Source organism: Passer montanus, unplaced genomic scaffold (assembly GCF_014805655.1).
Source record: "Passer montanus isolate IOZ18808 unplaced genomic scaffold, ASM1480565v1 scaffold106, whole genome shotgun sequence".
Classification (NCBI taxonomy): domain Eukaryota; kingdom Metazoa; phylum Chordata; class Aves; order Passeriformes; family Passeridae; genus Passer; species Passer montanus.
The window spans coordinates 2,003,696-2,026,237 of NW_024357170.1; the positions used below are offsets into that span (position 1 = coordinate 2,003,696).

Consider the following 22,542-nt stretch of genomic DNA (forward strand, 5'->3'; position numbering starts at 1 on the left):
AGGAGGCCTTTAAACTTGGTCAGAGCCTTTTAAAAGTCATTACTTTGAATTACAGAAGAGCTGGCACATTTTAGCTCAGCATCTTCATGCTTTGAGTTCTGCCAGAATTCCTGAGCTCTGATGTGTACACACTCTGATCTGTGCTGCAACTCTGCCGTGTCAAACCCCACCAAACCAGTGCAATGTCCCAGTCCAAGGTGGGTTGAGGGGCAGAGCACCCTGTGCTCCCTGGGGTGTTATTTATTCTGGGGAGGTGCAGCCCCATCCCCAAGCCCAGCAGCTCCTGACACCAAAGGAGGCCAGGTAGGGATGAGGAGTGCAGGGACAAACCTAGCCAGGTGGCTGCACACAGGTTTTGTGTGAGAGGTGTTGAATCAGCAGGAGCAGAGGCCAAGGAAATACAAAGATCCATCATGGAATCCTGTCAGCTCCAGAGGTGAGGAGAAATGCTGTGTAGCAGACATCCAGCATCCAAAGCAAGCAGGGGCAAGGAGGGGCTTACCCACTGCCAGCACCCACATAATTCTGGCCCCAGTGTAGAAAAATGCTCAGGACAAAATATCAGAGCTGAGGAAAACACACTAACATCTAAAGCATTCTGTTTTCTCTTATGACATGCAGGATATGCATCAGCTAACTCTTATTTATTTGTTTTAAAACTGATAGCATAAGGAAGCAGATGCTGCTAACCTCAGCTGGGTTGAGTTGTCCTTATGCCTATGTAGTCCCAATGAAATTAATTATTATTTTCAAAGAGCAAGACACTTTTTTACAAAGCAAAGTTAGAATAAAGAACTGGGGAATTTTCAAACTTTGCATATGTGGACTCACTTTATCTGCCATGACATTAAAAGCAAATAAATGGTTTAACAGTGAGAGTAATAAGAAAATGTCTTTGCCACAGCAACATAACCAGAGAATGAAGGAGGTGACTGCTGACACTTCGTAAATGCATTACAAGGTCAAAAGTGCCTGGTGGAAGAAATACTGCACTGTGACAGTAAAAGAAGTAAATCTCTTTAACAATTCCCCAGCAGAAAAATCCCTTTGTCAGAAGGAACACAGCAAACAGAAAATGATGATATGATAATGATAGAGTGAGAATTACCAAGAAGGCAGAGCAACTTGCAGACTGGGTTAACACTTTGTAATTGAAAAGCTGAGGAATAATAGATGGTCCCAGAGCCCTGCAATTTAAAGCAAGCTACACTTTGTGAATGCTTTCTGATAGCGATAGTTGAAAAAGGGGCAGCAGAGGTTCACAGAAGCAAAAACTTTCTCTGTATTCAATGCCTTTCAGCATGGAAAATTAGGTGAGTCGATATATAATTTAATATTTAATATACCATTTGAACATCGTAAACGTAAGGCAATGTTGACATTCGGGGGATGATAGTGGCTAATGAAAGCAAAAATTACTCGTAATAGAATGAAGCTAATTTGCACATCATTAATCTTCCTGCCCCATAATTTAAATGCATAATAACACTAGTTTCTCCCCATGTCTCAGCAGTAGCTGAAACAGTGCTGTTCTGTAATCTCACATTATGTATTCAATTCTTCAGTTCTTTTGGAGACAAGGCTGATAATACCAACAATTATTAAAATTGCTCAGTATTGCCTGCACAGAGCCCTGCTTGTGGTTGCTTTCAGAACCTCAGGTTAGCTATCTAGATGGGTGTTAGATGCCTTCCTTACAGGAGATAATGTTTTTTCAGATCAAAACCTTCAGACAGGATAATTTATTTGCTTCAGAAAACGTGGGCTTGTGAACAGGAATGTGTTTTTCTCTGCTAATCTTTTTCAAAAGCTGCTACTTTCCATGTGAGGGTGGCAGCTTGAAGAGGGCAATAGGTGCCTTTCATGATCCCATATTTTTTTTGACATCAGCAGAAGAGTTACAACATAAGAACTGAAAAATCACCAAAGCCTCACCCTCATTTTGTCTCGCAGAGTTGCCAGGGCTGAATTGCCAACAAACTCACCATCTGCTTGGTGCCACCAAGTGCATTCACACCTCAGGAAGGCTTCTCGCCTGTTGGTGGAGAACAGCCAGGCTGTGTACATCCAAAATCTGAAGTTTGGGATCTGGAGACTGGATTGAAGTAGATGAGAATGAGACAGTTAATCAGAAGGGGATTGTCTCACTCTGGGGTGCCCTCACCTCGAGTTTTTGGGCAGCTTTGGGCACCACAATTTAAAAAAGACATTAAATTCTTAGAAAACATCCAAAGGAGGCCACAGGCACAGTGAAGGTTCTGGAGAGGAGGCCATGTGAGGAGCAGCTGAGGGCATTTGGTCTGTTCAGCTGGAGAAGATTGAGGCCAGAGCTTGTTGTGCCCTTCAACACTCTCACAAGGGGAAGAGAAGGGGCAGGCCCTGATCTCTGCTCTGTGTGACCAGGGACAGGACCCAGGGAACGGCTGGAGCTGTGTCAGGGGAGTATTAGGTTGGATATCTGGGAAAGTTTCTTCCCCCACAGGGTCATGGGGCACTGAACTGGCTCCCCAGGAATGGTCATGGCCCCAAGGCTCCCAGAGCTCCAGAAGCATTTGAACAATGCTCTCAGGCACACGGTGGGATTGCTGGGATGTTCTGGGCAGGGCCAGGAGTACTCAATGATCCTTGTGGGTCCCTTCCAGCTCAGTGTATTCTGTGATTCTACAGTTTGATTTTCTTTCCCTCAATTTCAGGTAACACACACAAACATACTGAAAGTCAGAGCACAACAAAGGCAGAGTAGCAAGCAGCCAGCAGCTGGGATGTGTAAAATTGAAGGCATGGGGGGTGATCTGAATTCATTTCCCTTACACACATACATGAAGACACATTTTTTAAACATCTGATCACAGGCAGGTTTTCCACAGGGTGCCTCAGAAGGCCTCTGCACACAGGATATCTCTCATGGACAGCCCTCCTTCTTCTGATTTCTCTGCCCCATCTCTCTTTACTGTCCTGCTGCTCACATTTCTTCTGAAACCAGAACAATTATCTTTTCACATAGGGCCTCTATGACATTATTGCCAATAGTACTGACCTTTCTATACATAAATAGCCTCTGCCCAGAGAACAAATCCAAAAATGACTACACACACAGCCTAGCTTGATTCCAGTTGTGCTCAGTGTGTTGGTGTTCTGACAGCTCTTTCATGTGCAAGTCCAGATACCCAAGCCTCAGGTGAGGATGTAATTAGTGATCACCACTGAAAAGCTGGTTTTACAGGACCAGGGATCAGATGGGAACACACATGGGCAAGGAAAGCTACTTGTGTATTGTCGTTATTTTTGCTGTTATTGCAACTTAGTGGCCAGAGCTAGGTTTTCTATACACAGCGTTTCTTGGTTTACCCAAAAAAAACAAACAAAAAAAAGAAATCTGTATGAAATTTTTCAACAATAACAAATAAATTCCAGTCAACTTGCACCATTTCTTTCAGATAGGAAAAAACCTGTTTATTTTTAGAATAGTATAACTAATTTAGAGACCTATTAAATATCTTTAAGACTAACTCAATTTTAAAATAAAAATACAATTTCACATTAAGAAGTCAGCAAGTTTAATTTCAAAACTCATGAAAACCACGGTCTGTCAGAGTTTTGCCATGGAAAAAGCCAGAATCCACGCATTTTACAAAAAGTGGAAAAATGCTGATGTGATGGTTATGGCTTTCTGTAGTTTATATGCAGAAGCCAGTGTTGGCTGAGCAAGCTTTCTAAATAATAGCACTCCCTGACCTTGAAGATTTAGGAATTTTTGGTTTTAAACCTCCTTTGGTGCATACATTGTTCTTTCCAATTAGTTGCAGCTTCCTGATGAACTCTGCTATTTCTAATAAAGGGTATTGTCTAGTTTAACTTTGAAGCAATTGGCCATTTTTAGGGGGAAAAGTTAAAGAGAAATTCTCAGGATGTTAAAAAAAAATTAAATTATTAATTTTCAACAAAATTGCAAAAGAAGAAGGCATTATATCTTGATGTCTCCATCAAAGCATCCTCCTCATCCTGTAGCACAGGTTTCTGATACTCAGACTTTCTTCTGTGCCTCAGGCAGCCACAGACTCGGTGTGAAGGCAGGCAGGGAAAGAACAGCTAGATACGACTCTAAAAGCTGAAGTTAAAAAACTCTTGCTTTCCTACCAAGTTGAATATCATTGCCTCTCTTTGAACTTATGGCTCAACATGTTCCACCTGTTCCAAAATTTCACTGTTTTCACAATTATTATTTAGGAGGAAAAAATTGACCTTGATTTTAGTTATAAAATATCAATCTGAAGTATTTGTACACACATATGCATATGTATATGTATATGTATATGTATATGTATATGTATATGTATATGTATATGTATATGTATATGTATATGTATATGTATGTGTATATGTATGGCAAAACACAAGCATAAATAAATAATCCATTTTTAATCACATACAAATTGCATAAAGTGCATGCCATGGATTCAGGGTCCTCTTCACCCCAATTTCTAGATTAGGAATGGGGTCATCTGGATGGCTGTCAGAATTCACAGAATGACTGCCACACTGACCACAAGTGCCTGAGATTTCTACCACTCATTACAGCACTGAGGAGATCCTCCGAATTTAGTGGGAGAAATGCCTGGGGCTCCCAGGTTGGAGCTTCTTAGATTGTAATAATATTTGTCAGCATGCAAACATTTCATTCCTCCTTGCCAGCCATTTCAAAGCAGAAGTGAGTCAGAAAAGACAGCCAAATTGAGATATTATTTCCGTGGCATGTTTATAAATACTCAGTACCATAAGGACAGCAGATTCACAGAGCACTCCAAAGGATTGTCCTTGTTAAGGCATAAAGCATCATCATGGAAATACGCCTTTGGCTGTTGAAGAGATTTTCCTGCGTTACAACTGAGTGTATGCCAACAAGCTGGAAGGGTTCCATAGCATGGGAGTGAAGTGTGTGAGGCATCCAAAGCTGTACTTTAGCACATGTATCCTGCCTAAATCTACTCAGAAGGGAGTCCTTTTGGAGATGGATAGTCCTGCAGTGAGAGGAAGCAATCATTTGTTGAACACCAACAATGCCTCTCAGTGTCATTCAAGTTATGTGGAAATTAGAAACCTACAAACCAACAAAAAGTGAACTGAACGTAAACTGTTTCTGCTGTCACCTGGAAAATCTCAAAAAATTCTGAAGTAGCAACTCCAATTGATAACACCTTTTGGAAAGCCTTTAAGTTCATCTGTTTACAAGCTAAGGAAACAGATGTACTTGGATTTTTTTAATTTTTTTTTTTTACTATTTTACTGAAAATTAGGAAAGGAACTGGACAGAACTCAGTGCCTAAGCCCTTGAGAGTGAATAGGTTTTGAAAAAGACCTTTTGTTATACATTTTTCCTTTCAGAGGCTGAGCACCAGAGAAAACAAGTTCAAACAGGCAGAATTGGCTTTAGTTATGTCTGTATCCCTTTTACCTTGGCCTCTGCTAATGCTGTGGTCGATCAGCAGAGAAGCTTGTTTCAAACAGATAATTGGAGAAAATATTTATTTGTATGGGAATTTGATAAAGTAACACAATTAGCTGAGCTATAGTAGGGGATCAGGATTCCAGGCACATTTCAGCCTCACTGTCAGGGTGATTTCTCTCTACAGAAGAGATATAACTTTCTGTTGCGCTAACAAAACTAAAGAAATCCAGAACAGAAATGAGTAAAAGATGAATCCACTATAAAGTATTAAGTCATCTTACGGCAATTCACTTCTGTTATGAATAAAAAAGTTATCAATTTTTTTTTAAGGCTGCAAAGTTAAACAAGTTGAACCAATTGCTGTTGAATTGAAGATTACCTGCATGTTGCAACCACCTATTGTTAAGAGTTCTTCTTCAATTACCTGTTAATGGCTGGTAATTAACCATTGTCCCCCTTGATACTAAATTAGTTTTAATATATTAATTAGTCAATCACAGAATTTCATTAAAAACAAACACGCCCTAAATTTTTTTTTCATTTGTTTTTAAGAATCCCAGTGAGTCCTTCTCTGTGGGCTGGCAGGAGACAGTAACACATTAAGGATTTGAACTTCTTGGCCGTATCTGTATACACATCCCAGCCTCCCCACCAGCTCACCTCCCAAGTTGCGGGCAAACAACCACACATATACCCCTCCCATGGGTGCGCAAATACTCAGCATGGTGTTCCCTGGGGTCTGTGCTGCAACATGCCATTAATGAAAGTTCTGAGATGTGTTCAGAGCGATTCTGCCCCTGTGGTGTAATTTAACATTTCCTCTTTGGTGAGCAGAGGTGTTATAGTTTCTCAGTTCTTAGATGTCTCAACTGAAGTATAAAGTTCCTGTGAAGTATCCATGAAATCACAAAGTTTTGGAGTGTTGTTTCGTTTTGGGTTTCAACCATTTAATTTGTAACATGTTAGATTTTCCTATGTTAGGAAATGGTTTGTTCCATACCCCCCTGTTCAGTTTCCCAAATGGTTCTTCCCAGAGTTGTTTACCCCATATTTTCCCACCTTTCCTTGTGCCAATCCCCATGTCAATCTCCTCCACCCTTCCCATGTTTCCAAACTCTCCCCTGTCAGTCTGCTAAACCCAGCTCCTGCAGCAATTCTGCCAGCATAAGGTATAATATATAGAAAGATAAGGATAGAGAATGTGTGTTGTATCATTTTATTCTGCCTCTAAGCAGACCCTGTTCAGAGGTGAAAAGCCCTGGAATAAGCTCACTGAGTAGAAGGCAGGTGTTCCCATTTGTGGTTCTCCTGCAGTCACGGAGCGTTGTAAAACTGGCCAGCAAGCTCCCTGTGTGACCGAAGGGACAAACAAAGGGGGCTGCCCCTGAGCCTCTGCTGAGGCCTGTCAGGTGGCAGTTCGAGCAGCGGCGTGGGTGACGCTGCAGCAGACCTCCACAAGGATCCCAAGGCAAAGAGGCGAAGGAGAGGACCCTCATATGCTGTCCAAAGAAGTTTTATTCAATGGATGGGTCAGGGATGAGTGACAAGGGAGCAATGGTCTGTCAGGGGTTTTTAAAGGGGGTTCATCCGGTGGGTGGGGAGCACAACATAACCAATAGGATAACACGTAGGGAGAAGCAAGGAGATTAGCAGAACCAATGATACTATGACGGGGGAGAGAGAAGCTTCTGGGACAAACCAACTGTTACGATCAGGGTAATTGACATCAAACTTTTGAGAATAAAAGAGGTGGGTCTGAGTTGACAGGCAGGGAAAGGGGGCAGTGCAACTGGGGTTGACAATTTTATATAAGGGAAGAAAGGGAGGAACAGTGGGACAAAGACCGTGAGTGGCAGCCTAGTGGCAGGAAAACTTAGGGGTAAACAACTTGGGGGAAACAATTGTGAGGGGACAAAACGAGGGTACGAAGATCAAACCATTATTACAATTGAAATAACTCAGAAAAACACGCTGCCACACTCCTTGGGGGAGTTTAGAAATTCAGTGTAATGTGGATTAAAAGGAAAGCAAAATACAACAACCTTTCTTCTTAAACTGGTTGCCTAAACCTAACATGGATGTAACATGCGTGAGCTACTGTGAAGAAAACTATCTCAGCCCAAACTAGTGCACACCTACCTTACGGAAAAACTGTGCAGATCAGCTAACTGGCATTTCTGAAGCATTTCAGGGGCCATTGAGAGGGGGAAAAAAAACCAACAAAACTGTGATGTAAAGTGCTTGTTCTTGGGAATTGCCAAACAAATATAGATGACAATGGGGAGCTTGGTAGTGGTTAAAAGCTCCCAAGGAGTTCTCAATCCTTGCTATTCCCACCCTGAAAACAAAGCTTGTAGACGGGAGAGTGAATGAATACACTTGTAATAGAAGAGGGAGTGGTGATGTGTGGCTCAGTGGCTGCAACAGCATGGCTGGAAAATCGGCCTCATGCTCTGCCAAGAGCTGCCACATGACTCAGGGAAAGGAGACTATTGCTCAGTAATGAAGAGGTGGTTCTCATTCCACATGTAGGATTTGGACTGGTGGTGGAAGCTCTTTGAGTCCCTCTGGCAGTAAAGTGGCCAAAAAGAACAGATTCTGCAAACCCTTATAGGAGCTAAATGTTTTTTGGGATTTTTTTCCTGTGTCCTGCAAGGTGTGGAGACCCATTCTATGCACCTTTTCTCATGCAACAACCATGTGTTTACTGAGATCAACTCAATTGTGCGTTTGCTGCCTCTCTGCATCAGTCCTTCCATGAGGAGCAGCCTCCCAGCCCCTTCCTCAGACATCACTCATGTTTCTGCTCCCCCTCAATAGCTGTCACCTGTAAATCCACCAAGAGATGCTGAGAAATCAAATGTGTCCCCTCCAAATTACCCTTTTACCACGATTGAAATTGGCCCAAAAATTCTTATTTGCCCCTCAAAAAAATCGCCTTGGGAAACATTTTTCACAGGCACTTAAATGCCTCTAAAAATAAACATTTTCCTTTCCTCAGTCTTCTTTCATGTATTAGAGGGAGCTGAAAATGAAAATACTTCTGTTCCCTGTATTAAACACCTGCCTAACTGAAGAAACAGACACTAAGGAATGGGGTTTTTTTTTCAAAAAAAGAAAGTGGAGGAGAAGAGGAAGAAAAAGCAGAGAAAGCAGAAATGAGCAAAGACAAAAATAAAGATAGTTTGCATGACTTGACGTAAATTTTCATTTGACAGGAAAATATAGAATTTCAAAAGAAGTTTTCCTTCATAACATTTTCCTTAACAACAGTTCAATTTCTGTTTCTAATACATTACATGAAAATAGCATATCTTTTCTTTCCAATTGTTTATAGTTAGTTTATTTATTATATAGCAGATTATTTCGCTATGCTTCGTTGAAACAGATCATGGCTCCATTCATTTGTGCTTTATACATCTAGAATTAATGGACCTAAGAAGCAAAATGCAACACGACAGTCAATGGAATGAGATAACATCAGAAGAATCAGCAAAAAACATATACTATGAACCAATAATCAGAAGAACATACGTCTTCACTTGCTCAAAAGTGAAAGTATTGCCTATTAAAATTCATACAAGGTGCACGTTGGTTTCAGGCTTGCTGCTTTTCTGAAGGATGAGCATGACAGCATCCTCTTGCTTTCCCACAACCACTTGTGTACCAGGCCTCTGGGAGAGCACTCATTTTCTCTGCTCCAGAAAGAGTTTCCCAGCACAATTACAAGATGTTCTGTAGTAGAAAGATGCATTTCGGGTCACCAGTTCCAGATACATTGATCTGTCTTTCTGTGCATAAACAGGCACAGCTACAAAGACTGCAGTGATGAACTGCCTTTGAAGAGTCACAGGCTGGTGTTGCTGGCCTTCCCCCTGGTTCCTACCAAAAAATGCTCAACCCCATCAGCACCATCAGTAAGCTCTAGACAGCTGGAATAGATGGTGACCTTACATTGATGGTCACCCCAGCGCCTACCCTTCCCTTCCTGTCCCTTCTGCAGTGTTAGCAATTTATAAAAAAGAAGGACCATGTTAGAGGGGTCCATAGTGTTGGCAATTCGGGCAGTCTGTACCTTCCGAATACCGCAGGCAGTGGGAGAAGAAGAGGGTGATGCACCTGGGAATTAGGATGAAAAAGGAAGCTTCACCCTTGTCCTGCGTCTCAGCAATTCCAGACACCCCATGGGAAATGGCCCTTGGCCTCCCCCTTTACTCCTATAACATTACAGGACTACTCTGTGTCTTTCCTGGATCCAACCGCTGGTGGTGTGAAGGTTTTTCCACACAGGGAGACACCCTTCTCCTTCCGTGCCCATTCTCCAGCTCTTCTCTGCTTTCTAACGCACCTAGGAGCCCGTGTCCTTGCTGCTGCACGGATCTCCCACGGCTCTCTGCCAGCCGCACTCCAGAGCTCCCAGCTCCAGCTGGCAGGGCCTCAGCACCCATCCTGTGCCCTCCTTTCCTGATGGCCACAGCAGGCCCTGCTTGCTGCCCTCACGGTGGCAAGCAGCAGCAGCAGCACGGTGCTCTGCCCAAGGCTCTGCCATGAGGGGCTGTCCCTGCATGCAGGGGGAAAAGCCAACCCCGGGTGCAGCATTTCTGCCCCAGCCCTTGTCCCCAGGCCAGCCTCCCCGCCCCACGTGTGCACTCACCGCTTGCCCAAGCAATACAGGGCCAGCGTTAGCTGGTGGGGCCTTGTGTAGCTGCCCCCATTGTGACATGGCGTAATGATGTCAGGGACGGCACAGTACACAACAGCCAGCCCAGCCCCGCCCTTTGTCCCCACCCCAGCTCAGACTCTTGGAGGGGCCCTGGGGTGGCAGGGCCAGCCTTTCCGTGAATCTTCTTCAAAGAACATCTCTTCGTCTTTCTCTTCTCTTTCTTATCAGCGGCCCTCCATTGGCAATCTCACAGATATCCATGTTGGAAGGCACCCTTGAGGACCATGGAGTCTAAACCTTGACTCCACGCTGAGCTTCAGTTAAATCTCTGAGTCTATAAAAGGTGCACGTTGGTTTCAGGCTTGCTGCTTTTCTGAAGGATGAGCATGAATGCATACTCTTGCTTTCCCACAACCACTTGTGTACCAGGCCTCTGGGAGAGCACTCATTTCTTCTGCTACATAAAGAGTTCCCCAGCACAATTACAAGATGTTCTGCAGTAGAAAGATGCATTTTGGGTCACCGGGTTCTGGAATATTGTAGTTTATTGAACCAAGAGCAAAGCAGTTTCCAGGTTGCTACTCATCAATGCACTAACTATAGAGCATCATGGTGTGTCCCCAGCAGTCAGAGACACTATGGCTTTAAACCATCTATGGCTTTACTGCTACGTCAAAAAATATTCTTCTATGCAATAAAGAAGATGTAATGTCATGTGTCTTACATATGTATCTCTTTTATGAAAATCTTTCCAGCTATCAATGTGCTAAGAGCATGAATACATATCACAACTTAGAGTGGCACTAAATATTGGCTATATTGTATTCTCTAAACAAAATTACATATTTGACTGTTTCTAATCATGTCTTATCATGGTATAATACTTACATAATCCGTATCGCTGATACTAGGTCTATTGTTCTATTGGCATATATTATATCTTACTCTTACATATGCTAATTAATATGCTTTCTTGCATGTAATATGTATACAGGGGATATTTATAGATATATATATATATACAAGTAAAAAACATAGATATTTACATCTACAAAATATCAGGTCAGCTGCAACACAGTTGCGGCTACAATGCTGACCTAAAGTTTTCCCATGCAAGAAGAAGGAGAAACACCATCCATTATCTGATCCCAAACACTGCCCAGGGATGGTGGAGTCTCTCTCCCAGTGACAGTCAAGAACCTTGATAGGAACGAAATCCTTTGTACGGCGGGAATACCTGGTTGGAGCACCCCTGGATCAACTGATACCACCAGTGGTCCTTTCAAATATTCCCTCATCTGGGATTCTGAGTTCCCCAGCATCTTTGCACAAGGTGAAGCTCGCAGAGGCAAAATGGACTCAAAGAAAGAGGTGGGAAAATAACAGCATTTTCCTCTTGTGTGGTCCTTGATCTTTGTAGCCAGCCTGGTCATCACTGGATCCAGTGCTGGGGAGAAATGATGAGACGACACTGCTGCTGTTGATGGCATAGTGCTGCTACGCAGCATTTTCCCTTCCCCCTCTGTAGCCCACATTGTAGCCTCTTTTCCCATTTACTGAGAGCTGTTCTCTGCCACCACGTGTGAGCCTCAAAAGCACAGCTCTGTGCAGGAGCAGCTCCTTCACTGTTCATTTTTAAGGATCCGTTTGAACCACTGGTGCAGATCCACGTACTGGCTCATGGCCTGGGAGTGGGCAACTGGATCCATCACCAGGTTATGGAAGAGATTGCATGACCCGGCCATTAGGACCTCTGGGGGCAAATGGATCCCCTCAGGAAGCCTCTGGTTGCCCACAATGAAGTGATTGAGGTGTCTCACTTCCACACACGTGCGCAGGCTCTCGCTGATATCCATCAGCCGCCTCACAAAATGTCTCCTGCGCCACTGTGACACGGGTAAGACGCTCAGGATGTGCATGACGATGGTCTTCATGGTATAGGTGGAGAAGCCTAAGCCCAGCTGAAGACGAGTGAAGAATTGCAGGCATTTCAGGTGCAAGCTGTCAGGGGGAGCCCGCCTGGCGATGTACTTGAAGAACTTCATCTCGGCCACGGCGTAGCTCTCCGGCCAGATTGTGCTTGAGGTGTGGGCTTGCCTAGGCTGACTGCTTGCAAATACATCTGAGTTGCCTTGCCCCACCCCAAACAGCATCTCAATCTGGTAGCTGTCTGTGCCATTGGTCACCTCGAACCGGCAGGAGCGTCCGGAGGGCAGCAGCACTAAATGCCAGCGGTGTGACTCAGGCAAAGCCGGCCAGATTGCTTTCACCAGCTGGTAGAACCAGCGAGCAGTTTTCTGCACGTCCAGGTAGCAGCCCGTGCACAGGGTATCGAGGAGGCTGGGATCCTGACACCCCCTCAGCTCCTCCTCAGGGTGGTGCAGGAAGCATAGCATGTTCTCACCCTGCTGCTCCCTCGTGCAGGTGCACTCCTGCTGCACGCGGATGTGGAAGTTCCTCAAGCGCCGCTGCCCTGCAGTGCCCCGCTCTAGGTGGAAGCTGTGTCCTCGGGGAGGTGTTATGGGTATGAGCACCTGGTACCCAACATCCTGCTCACGGGGACTCCAACCTTCAAAGGCACTGCCCACCCCGATAGCCTCTTGCAGCTCTGGCTAGAAACTGTCGGACAAGACCTGGTGAAAATAATATGCAAAATACTCCATCAAGGTTGTTGTCCACGTGCATCCTTTCTCCAGGTCCTGCTCAGGCCACTGTATGCGCTCCATTATGATTCTTCCAAAGTTATCGGCACGATCACTGTATTCTTCCGCTTCATTTCCAACATCATTGATGTTTCCTGCATTTGGAGCCTCATTGCCTGCTTCAGGGCCAGCTGCTCCACCTCCCGCTCCAGAGAGATCCTCTCCTCTTCCTGGAGCTTGGCACGTGCCTCTATTCGCAGACGTGTCGCTTCGTCCAAGCCATCACCCACGGGCTGTGGGTACTGGACTACACTTTGCAAGAGCAAGAACCACAATCCCCAGGTATCCATGGTCTGCAAGAGGATGGAGAGAGATGGCCTTGAGAGAGGCTGTGAGGGAGGCAGCTGGCATTGGGGACAGCAGGGAAGGGAATCCCAAGGATCTGGGAGCAGGAAGGACAGGACCCCAGAGAGCTGGCAAGAAGCCAGGCCTGTTCTGCTGCTCCAGCAGCAGCAGCAGCAGCAGCACGGTGCCCTGCCCAAGGCTCTGTTATGAGGGGCTGTCCCTGCATGCAGGGGGAAATCCAACCCCCGGTGCAGCATTTCTGCCCCAGCCCTTGTCCCCAGGCCAGCCTCCCCGCCCCACGTGTGCACTCACCGCTTGCCCAAGCAATACAGGGCCAGCGTTAGCTGCTGGGGCCTTGTGTAGCTGCCCCCATTGTGACATGGCCTCATGATGTCACGGACGGCACAGTACACCACAGCCAGCCCAGCCCCGCCCTTTGTCCCCACCGTTGGAGGGGCCCTGGGGTGGCAGGGCCAGCCTTTCCGCGAATCTTCTTCAAAGAACTTCTCTTGGTTTTTCTCTTGTCTTTCTTATCAGCAGCCCTCCATTGGCAATCTCACAGATATCCATGTTGGAAGGCACCCTTGAGGATCATGGAGTCTAAACCTTGACTCCGCACTGAGCTTCAGTTAAATCTCTGAGTCTATAAAAAGGTGCACGTTGGTTTCAGGCTTGCTGCTTTTCTGAAGGATGAGCATGACAGCATCCTCTTGCTTCCCCACAACCACTTGTGTACCAGGCCTCTGGGAGAGCACTCATTTCTCCTGCTCCAGAAAGAGTTTCCCAGCACAATTACAAGATGTTCTACAGTAGAATGATGCATTTTGGGTCACCAGTTCCAGATACATTGATCTTTCTGTGCAGAAACAAGCACAGCTCCAAAGACTGCAGTGATGAGCCGCCTTTGAAGAGTCACAGGCTGGTGCTGCTGGCCTTCCCCCTGGTTCCTACCCAAAAATGCTCAACCCCATCAGCACCATCAGTAAGCCCTAGACAGCTGGAACCCCCCCTTACATTGATGGTGTGATCAATGTGTCTCTAAAATAATATACCCTTGATAAGTATTGTTGCAGGGAGCCCCCTGCACCAGGAAATAAAAGCCTTGACTTCAAGAATGCAGAAGGCTGAACAAATGCTTTATTAAGCTGTATTATACTACACTAGATACTACACCAATATCATACTACTATTATACTAAAAGGAAAAACCCCACGCCCTTGCAGACAGTCCAATACACATATGGCTCCATTTGGTTAAATGAAATCAAAACACCATCACCAGAGTCCAATTAAGAAACTACCTTTTGGTAAACAATCTGCATAATACATTCCACATATGCCAAGCAACAGGAACGGCAAATAGAAATAAGAATTGTTTTTCTTCTTTCTCTGAGTATTCTCACAGCCTTCCCCAGGATTTTTTCTGGGAAATTTTTGCCTGCTGCTCTCTGTGAAGAGAGCTGCGGCCACACATAAGGTGGTCCCAGTGCACAGCCACTCCATCACAGCCAGGCAGGAGATTCTACCCAAGCAGAGCCATCCTCCAAGGTTCTAGCACAGAGCAGATCTGTTAGATATGCTGGTTTCCATCAGTACTTTCTTCTTTCCCTTTGCAAATTAAAGGATATATTTGCCTTGATTTGTAATCACAGAGAAACACAGATTTGCATCTAACTATAGTATTTATGGCAAACCCCCACCCTCATGGAAAGTTCTTTAATTCAGCATGTGTCTGTTCAGATTTTCAACTTCTCATATCATAAAATGATTCCTGAAATGTCTCATTTACTGGATTATTCACCATTTAGTCATTATGTTCAACTGGGCACCTTGAAAGGGAACTTTATACAGGTTTTCTCATGCAGGAAGGCAGAATGAGTACACACACCCTCCACACACAGTCAGAAACTACAGAGAGCTGCAAAACAGCATTGTAAAATTAAAAATAACAGGGCCCAAAAAAACCTAAAAAACAGGTTATGCAGAAGCATCTCCCCAGAGTCCTTTTCCCTCTACAGGAGCAGTACCTGCCCCTGCCATGGATAGGTAGTGGTATGTTTTCCTGTGAAGACCACCCTTGGCCAGCCCTGCCCTGCTTCCAGCACATCCCTTGAGGAGCACCTCACCCTGGCTTTCCTTGCTATGAGATCAATCTAGTTTGCAAAGCACCTCCTTTTATTTTTTTTTTTAATAAATGATCTTCATTAGAAGGCAGCAAACTAAAACAAGCATTAAAACACATCCACACAGAAAGATAAATATGAAATTGAACTCACAGCAATTGGATTACTAGAGCTGTCAAATCACAAAAAGAATAATTTCAAAGAGGAGCATACCTCCAGCTATTAGTTAATTTTCCAGTACACTAATTCAGGCTATTTGCTGATGGATTTTGCCATGCCTGATTACCAATCAGTCAAAAACCAAACCCCTTGCTTGGAAACTACTGGTTATGTACAGCCATTTCTCCAAAGATAATGCAAGAAGGATTTCCATAAACTTGCTTTAGCTCCCTGATAGACAATTAATTCTTGAACCACTCATGCTGGATTTGCTTCAGTGCTTGGATGAGAAGAAATCAGAGATACTGGAAAGTAATAAGGTCCAATACTCTTTGCTACATGCAAATATGGCTAAGTATGCAGAGAGGCTGCCACTGAACAGTCAGCACAATTATCTGCAGCTAATCCAAAATAGCTTATGAGCAAAACCAGAGTGAGCATTTCATGCTGCTACTAGGATTGCAAAGGAGGCTTTCTTGATTGCACTGGCTCTAAGCAGCAACAGATTTTCTGGAGCCACCAAGTTTGTGATAGATTTTGTTCCAGAGGAAAGTTGTAAGGAGGAGGAGGTGGGATTGTCTCCCAGATGCATGTCCGTGGTTCTCCCTGTAACGGGTCAGCACCCAGGTTCCCACACTCTTCCCACCCTGCCTTCCATTTGTGTCCCAGGGGTGGAGTCTGTCACTCTCACAAGCACTCTGTGATGATCCTGCTTGGTCTAGGAGCGGCTCTGGAAGGCATCCACACAGCATCCCCACAATGGCAGACTGTGTATTTTGAAAAGGATTTTCCAACATGCTCTAATTTGGTTTAACTCCCACTGAATTCACAGCTAAGTCAGTGGTGGGAGTCTTCAAAAAAGAACACCCACAACACCATTTTTGGACAGTATCAATGCCTTCTCTGGGTAGAGGAGGTAGGAGGGAAGGCACTGCCTGCCTGGCACACATTCCACATCTCCTCACACACGGTCACCTCTGAAAGACCTTTATTCTTCTGTCCTCAGAGCTGTGTGGTCACTTCCACCCATGTATTACCACCAGTGCTGGCAGCATCTCATACTCAGTTTTGTAGGAATAACCTCACAAGACCAAGGCATTGAGAAGTCAGCAGAGAATTTTCCAGCATGCTCAGTGAGGTTGTTTGCTGATGGATTTTGATACACTTGATTACTGAGGCATTAAAAACTCTCTTTGGAAGTACTGTCTGCCCGCCAGCATTTCCCCAGTGGGTATTGTACTGAACATTTATGTGACAGCTTACATGCAGCTGGGCTCCAGCAAAGACTCAGGCCACCTGTCTCAGGCTCTGCATCATCAGAAGCAGCACAAGCTGGGACTGCAGAGCTGGCATTAAAGAACACCATACTCAGCTTGCTGGTCACTGAGCCCTTTCCTCTAAGGGACACAGACCTGAAGGTTCCCAACCATCCATCAGGATTGTTTTCTCGCCTGTGTTACTCTGCCCTTCTGCTGTCAGCATCTTCTTGGAAGGTAAGACAAGAACTGTGAGGCTGCTGAGAAAATATAAACCTTCCCTGTGTACCCTCCAGCTATCCCCCCAGTATCAGCCAAGTTTCTTCCTCCTCCAGGTTACCTGTGCCTGCTTTCTCTCCTCCACCAGGTAAAACCCAAATCCACTTCCTTTCTTGCCCTGCTAACTCACAACTGTCAACAGCTGGCTGAACACAAGCCAGCAGTGTGCCCTGGTGGCCAAGAAGACCAACAGCATGGCATCTTAGCCTGTGTCAGGAATAGTGTGTCCAGCAGGAGCAAGGAGGTCATTCTTTTCCGGTACTAGGCCATCACCTGTACTGGTGAGGCCACGCTCTGAGTGCTGTGTCCAGTTCTGGGCCCCTCAGTTTGGGAAGGACATTGAGACACTGGAGTGCGTCCAGAGGAGGGCAACAAGGCTGATGAGGGGCTTGGAATACAAGCCCTATGAGGAACAACTGAGGGAGCTGGGGTTGTTTAGCCTGGAAAAAAGGAGACTCAGAGGTGACCTTATCAATCTACAGACACCTGAAAGGTGCATGTAGTCAGGTGGGGTTGGTCTCTTTCTCCAGGCAGCAACTGATAGAACCAGAGGACACAGTCTTAGGCTGTGCCAAGGGAAATATAGGTTGGATATTAGGAAGAAGTTTTTTACAGAAAGAGTGATAAAGTTATGGAATTGTCTGCCAGAGAGGCAGTGGAGTCACCGTCCCTGGATGAGTTTAAAAAAAGACTGGATGTGGTACACAGTGTCATGGTTTACTTGAGATATTAGGGCATGAGTTGGACTCGATGATCTTGAAGGTCTCTTCCAACCTAGTGATTTTGTGAATTCTGTGAATTTGCTGCCCCTCCTCAGAGGTCACTTCCTCAGAGATACTGCCACATTCCCTCATCCATGGAGCTCGAGGTGATGGGTAGGATCTGCTCTCTCTAGGAGATAGCAAATGACTGTGGAGAAGAGGTACAGAAAATTATAATCCCCTCACCCCACTGGGGGTATGGCAGCTCCACTGCTGAGAACGAGACAAGCCGAGACAAGCTGAGCAACAGAAAACTGACAAATCCTGATTAATAATAAAGTCATAATGAAACCATGCCAGCTGGCAACAGCATGGTCTGTCAGCAGGGTAGAATTTGCATGGAGGAAGCCTGCTGTCATCTGGGTCTGGAAAAATGTGCAGGAATTGTGGAGAGTGAGGGCGTCCCCCCACCCTGGTCCTTGTCAACAAGAGTCCCACCCTGCACTTACAGACCAGTCACAGCACCTGACACACTGCTGGCCACCCATTTGGACAAGGCAGTCACTGGAGTAATGGTCTGCAGAAGGGAAAAGACTAGGTTTTAGGACTTACACTGAAGAACTCACTGATCTTAATGACTCCCAGCTTGAGCTGGGCACAGATGGGTTCACAGAAGACACACCTTGGCAAAAGGATTTCACCTGCAAGATGTGCAGTGAGGCACTGACACATAAAACATGGGCAGTGATTCACAGCTACAGATATTATATTTATTAGAGAAAAAGCCATTTCAAAGACACCCCTTTGGGTCACATACAAGCACAGTCTGCAGGACTTTATGCTCTTCAGGTATCACCTGTAAACAATGTCTCAGACCAGGTCTTTGGGGTGCTCAATGTATCAGCTCAGCTAAATAGCAAGGAGGTAACTGGACAGTCGTTTCACACTGTCACACATCAGAAAAAGCTAAAAGAGCATTGCCACAGAAAATCACTTGGGTGTAAAGCCTTGCCATGCCTGCTGAGCACAACAGACCAGTCCAGGTGAGATATCTCAACAGGGTACTTTTGCCTGGATTACAGTATAATGTTTTCAATATCCAGTCTTACTGGATAACCAAGGAGGCAAAGGGTATGTTAGTTAGAAGGGGGTTTTTGTGACTTAGAGCAGAGGATAAACTCACCTCAAACAAGAAGATGTTTCGCCAAGCAGAAAAATAACACAGGCAAACAAGTTAGCAGATGTTGCAAGTAGAAAAAAGGTCTCAGAATTTTCCACTGCAAGAAAACTTAAAAACAACTTCTAGCTTAAACTGTAATGTACTAACTTTTAGTGACTGGAGAATAGTAACATGAGTATGGTAGTTATAATGGCTATGATAGGCTACAGATAAAGGTAAAGGTATAGATTGCTTCTACTGTACTAAGATGCTCAGCAAAGAAAAGCATATAAGGCATTCGTAATCTAAACTAAGGGTCTCCAGGCCTGCCTGCAGCTGGAGCTGACAGCTATAGGCACAGGCTCTGTAGCCCACAACCCTGGACTGCTGTAATGTCTTGCATGTAATAAACTGCATTTTGCAGAGCTGCCTGGAGTCCTGCATCTCTCATTATGGCTCTTACAACTCTGTGTAGATGTTAAAAGTTTGCAGAATCTATTTCTGGGTTTTTCTGCAATAAAGCCTGAGACTTTTATGTCTTCCTGATTCTAAAATAAAGGGAAGAATTATTTCAAAGGGCATATTAAAAGAGAAAAAAAAGATGTTGTACCAGCTTGAAGAAGATTGTGGCTTTGGAATATGAATCAGTTTTCTGGATTTCATTTTCTACTCACACCCTGGAGCTGCCTTTTCCCACCTCCACTCAAGAGAACAACTAGGGACATAACTTCTACTTTGTTTTGGTTTTTTTAATTATTGAAAAAACTTTTGGTATAGCAGATGACATAAAATGTGTTAGCTGCCCACTTCTGCAGAACTGCACAGTGAACTTCAGTAACACACTATGAGCTGAATTAAATTGTCTGCCAAAAGCAAGCAAACTTTTCTAGACAATCTGTTATTTGACACACTCTAACCAGTAAAGCCTGTTGGACCATCTGCTCTGTATAAAGTCCAGGGTACATGTTGTAAACTTAGCAGCGAGCCAGAGTCAACATTTCCACAGTGGGAATCCCCTACAAGAAATTCTATCAACAGCTCTTGCCCTCTTGGCTTGGTGTCCGAGATCCAGGAAAATCCCTTCCTCCAGTCTATTTCCCCTGCTCACTGCCAACCTCACACACTCAGGAGAAGTGTGTGCTGCACACACAATTGTGTGTGCTGCACACACAATTCCTGCACATGGGCATCCAGAAATCCCCTATAAAAAAACCACAAAAAACCCCAGGATACAACAACTGTACCAGAGGAGGCTGACCTGTTGGAGTTCTCAAACACTCCAAAAATTTCAAACCCTCCCTATTCAACATTTTCCTGCCAAAAAAGGAAACACAACCAGGAAAACTACACACAGAGACATCGCTCAGCTGCCTTGCATCAAAAGGTAAAAGGGGGAAGGAAAATTAGCTCATTACTGGATCTGGCTGTACTTCTGGATCCCTAACACGCTGGCTCAGTCAAAATGTTATCTGCTATCTTTGATATCATTTTAATGTTCAAGGAAGGATAAAGAAATTCTTCTTGAACCACTGAGAAACATTTTAAATTCTTATACACAGAAGGCAGCTGCTGTTTCCAGAGTTTTTATACAGCTTTTTTGCATTTCAAATACAGCTTCTCTACCAGATACCTTCCCACTGACATCCTGGCAGCTCAGAGTAGGAATAGAAGGAGTTGTTGGACCACTTATATCAGCACCACAAGGGGGGCACAAAAGGGAGGAAAATTGGGGTGGACAAGGAGTTAGAATGCCAAAATACTGAAATATGTAGGGGGAAGCACACATAGAAAAATTGGATGCTAGAATGAGTGTCACAGTGTGTTAAGTCCTGCCTAGGTGACAACAGGGGTGCGACAGCTCCCCCCTTTAAGCTGTGCAAGATTCCAGCTGCCAAGGAGGTTCAGCGCAGGGACAAAAAGCAGCAGCACAGGTCCTGGAGTGGAACTGGGGTAACTTTATTAGATGGCAAACTCCCTGGGACAAAGGTCCCAAGAGCCTGAACCAAGTGCAGGCAGTAAATAAACAGGTGAGGTCTCAGGGGAGAATACCATTTTTAACCAACCAGTAGAACTGGGGGTGGAACACAGGGCGGGGAAACACAATCTGTAACCCAATGGAGGATCTTAAGTAAACCAGTGGGTTTGGTTTTTTTTACTGACAGGGAAGTTTCTAGAAGAAGAGGCATGTTGGGGGAAGGACTGACATCTGAGGAGGGGAGGAGCAGGGAAGGTTTTTGGGGAAGAGGGTAGGGACAGGAGGGATTGACAACTTGGCAGGGAATGGCCAGGCAACAAACAGAAGGACTGACAGTTAACCAAACTGAATAACAATGAGGGAGCGAGTCTAAATTTAGAAACCTAAGATACAAAATGGGGAACACATGCCACTCCAGAAGCAGGGGGAGGAAAATATAGAAGGATTTCCAAACCACAAATTAAACAATAAAACATGCCAAATAAAGAAAACACACTACAACAAATGAGGCTGTAAATTGAGGTTTATTCATTTCTTCCATAATTTTAGTTGGTGTGTCTGCAGAATAGCTGTCAAAATACAAATATCCGACTCCACTAGGAGTCTTTATCTTGCTATGACACTAGTATAATTTAACATGGCCCAAACTATCCAGACTTTTTCCTATTTTATAACAGAATTGTGTTTTTCAGTTGTGCTTAGGGTCAGATCATGTTTTCATTACACCACTACCATTTCAGATCATATATTTCAACTTCCCATTTACCAGCAGGGGCACAACCCTGTAGCCGGGCTCTATTCTCCAAAGAAAGCTGAAGCACCCTACTGCCACAGGGTGTGTGCTCCCTGCAGCCCTAGGATAAGCTCGGTGCAGGCTGCAGCTCTCTGGAGCAGGTAAATCCCAATGGCACCTACAGTAGAGTGCAGGGAACAGCATGAAGCACCCCAACTGCAATTCCCCAGCATTTCATGAGAGTACATGTGGGGAGCTCCCATGTCATCATCATATTGAAAAAGTTCCATACTGTTGTCACATTATCACAAAAGCTTCATACCACCTTGGTGTTTTCTCATGGGCAGCTCTTCAGAGCACTGATTCTTTCTTCCTCACAAAATCGTCAACTGACTTCAGCTCTCTTCTCAACCAACCAACCCAGTCTTTTATAGCACTCTTCTTCTCATTGCTTACAGCTGTGGCCTGTTAAAGTCAGACCTGTTCCTAATCTTTGGTAATTGGCCCAGCTGCAACTCCTTAGGGGTGAGATTACTTTCTGCACTGTCTTTATTTGCTTATATTCTATCCCCCCACACTCCCATCTAAGCATCCAGTTACAGTTCTAAAGATAAAACTAATCAGTTTATGACTAAGCTACTCCATTCTCCTCTAATATTTAGCTGCTATTCTGTATTATTTTATTGGCTCCTTGCTGAGGGGTGCAAAATTATGTGCAGGCTGAGGGAGGGCGCCAATGGAAAAATCCTTAGTAACCTTAATTTTAGCCAGTGGCTAGAGCAGAATGACTTGGAGGACTTGGGGAACTCTGGTAATAAAGGAATGACATGGGGGAAAAGGCTTAGAAAACTAAAGGGGGAAGTGAATGGCAAAGGTACCCTGATGCACTTTGTTGAAAACAAGATGCAAAAAACCCCAGAGGTGGTTCATTGTGTTTAGGGTGTTTTTTTCATAATTTTTAAGCTCTAGAAAGTACAGTTGGTTGATGGAGAAGATAGGACAGCAGAGATGTGCCAGTCAACAGCACTGCTGTCCTGATTTCATTATCACTTGTCTCAAAAC

At 44.6% G+C, this 22,542-nt stretch overlaps 1 protein-coding gene across 1 annotated transcript; it reads right to left on the reverse strand.

Moving 5' to 3' along the window:
* Window positions 1-11,731: 11,731 nt before the first annotated feature.
* Window positions 11,732-13,485, reverse strand: LOC120507528 (inositol 1,4,5-trisphosphate receptor-interacting protein-like 1). The gene is given in 2 exon segments (XM_039720340.1): window positions 11,732-13,001; window positions 13,409-13,485. Coding segments are annotated over 2 exon segments (1,347 nt in total).
* Window positions 13,486-22,542: the final 9,057 nt, after the last annotated feature.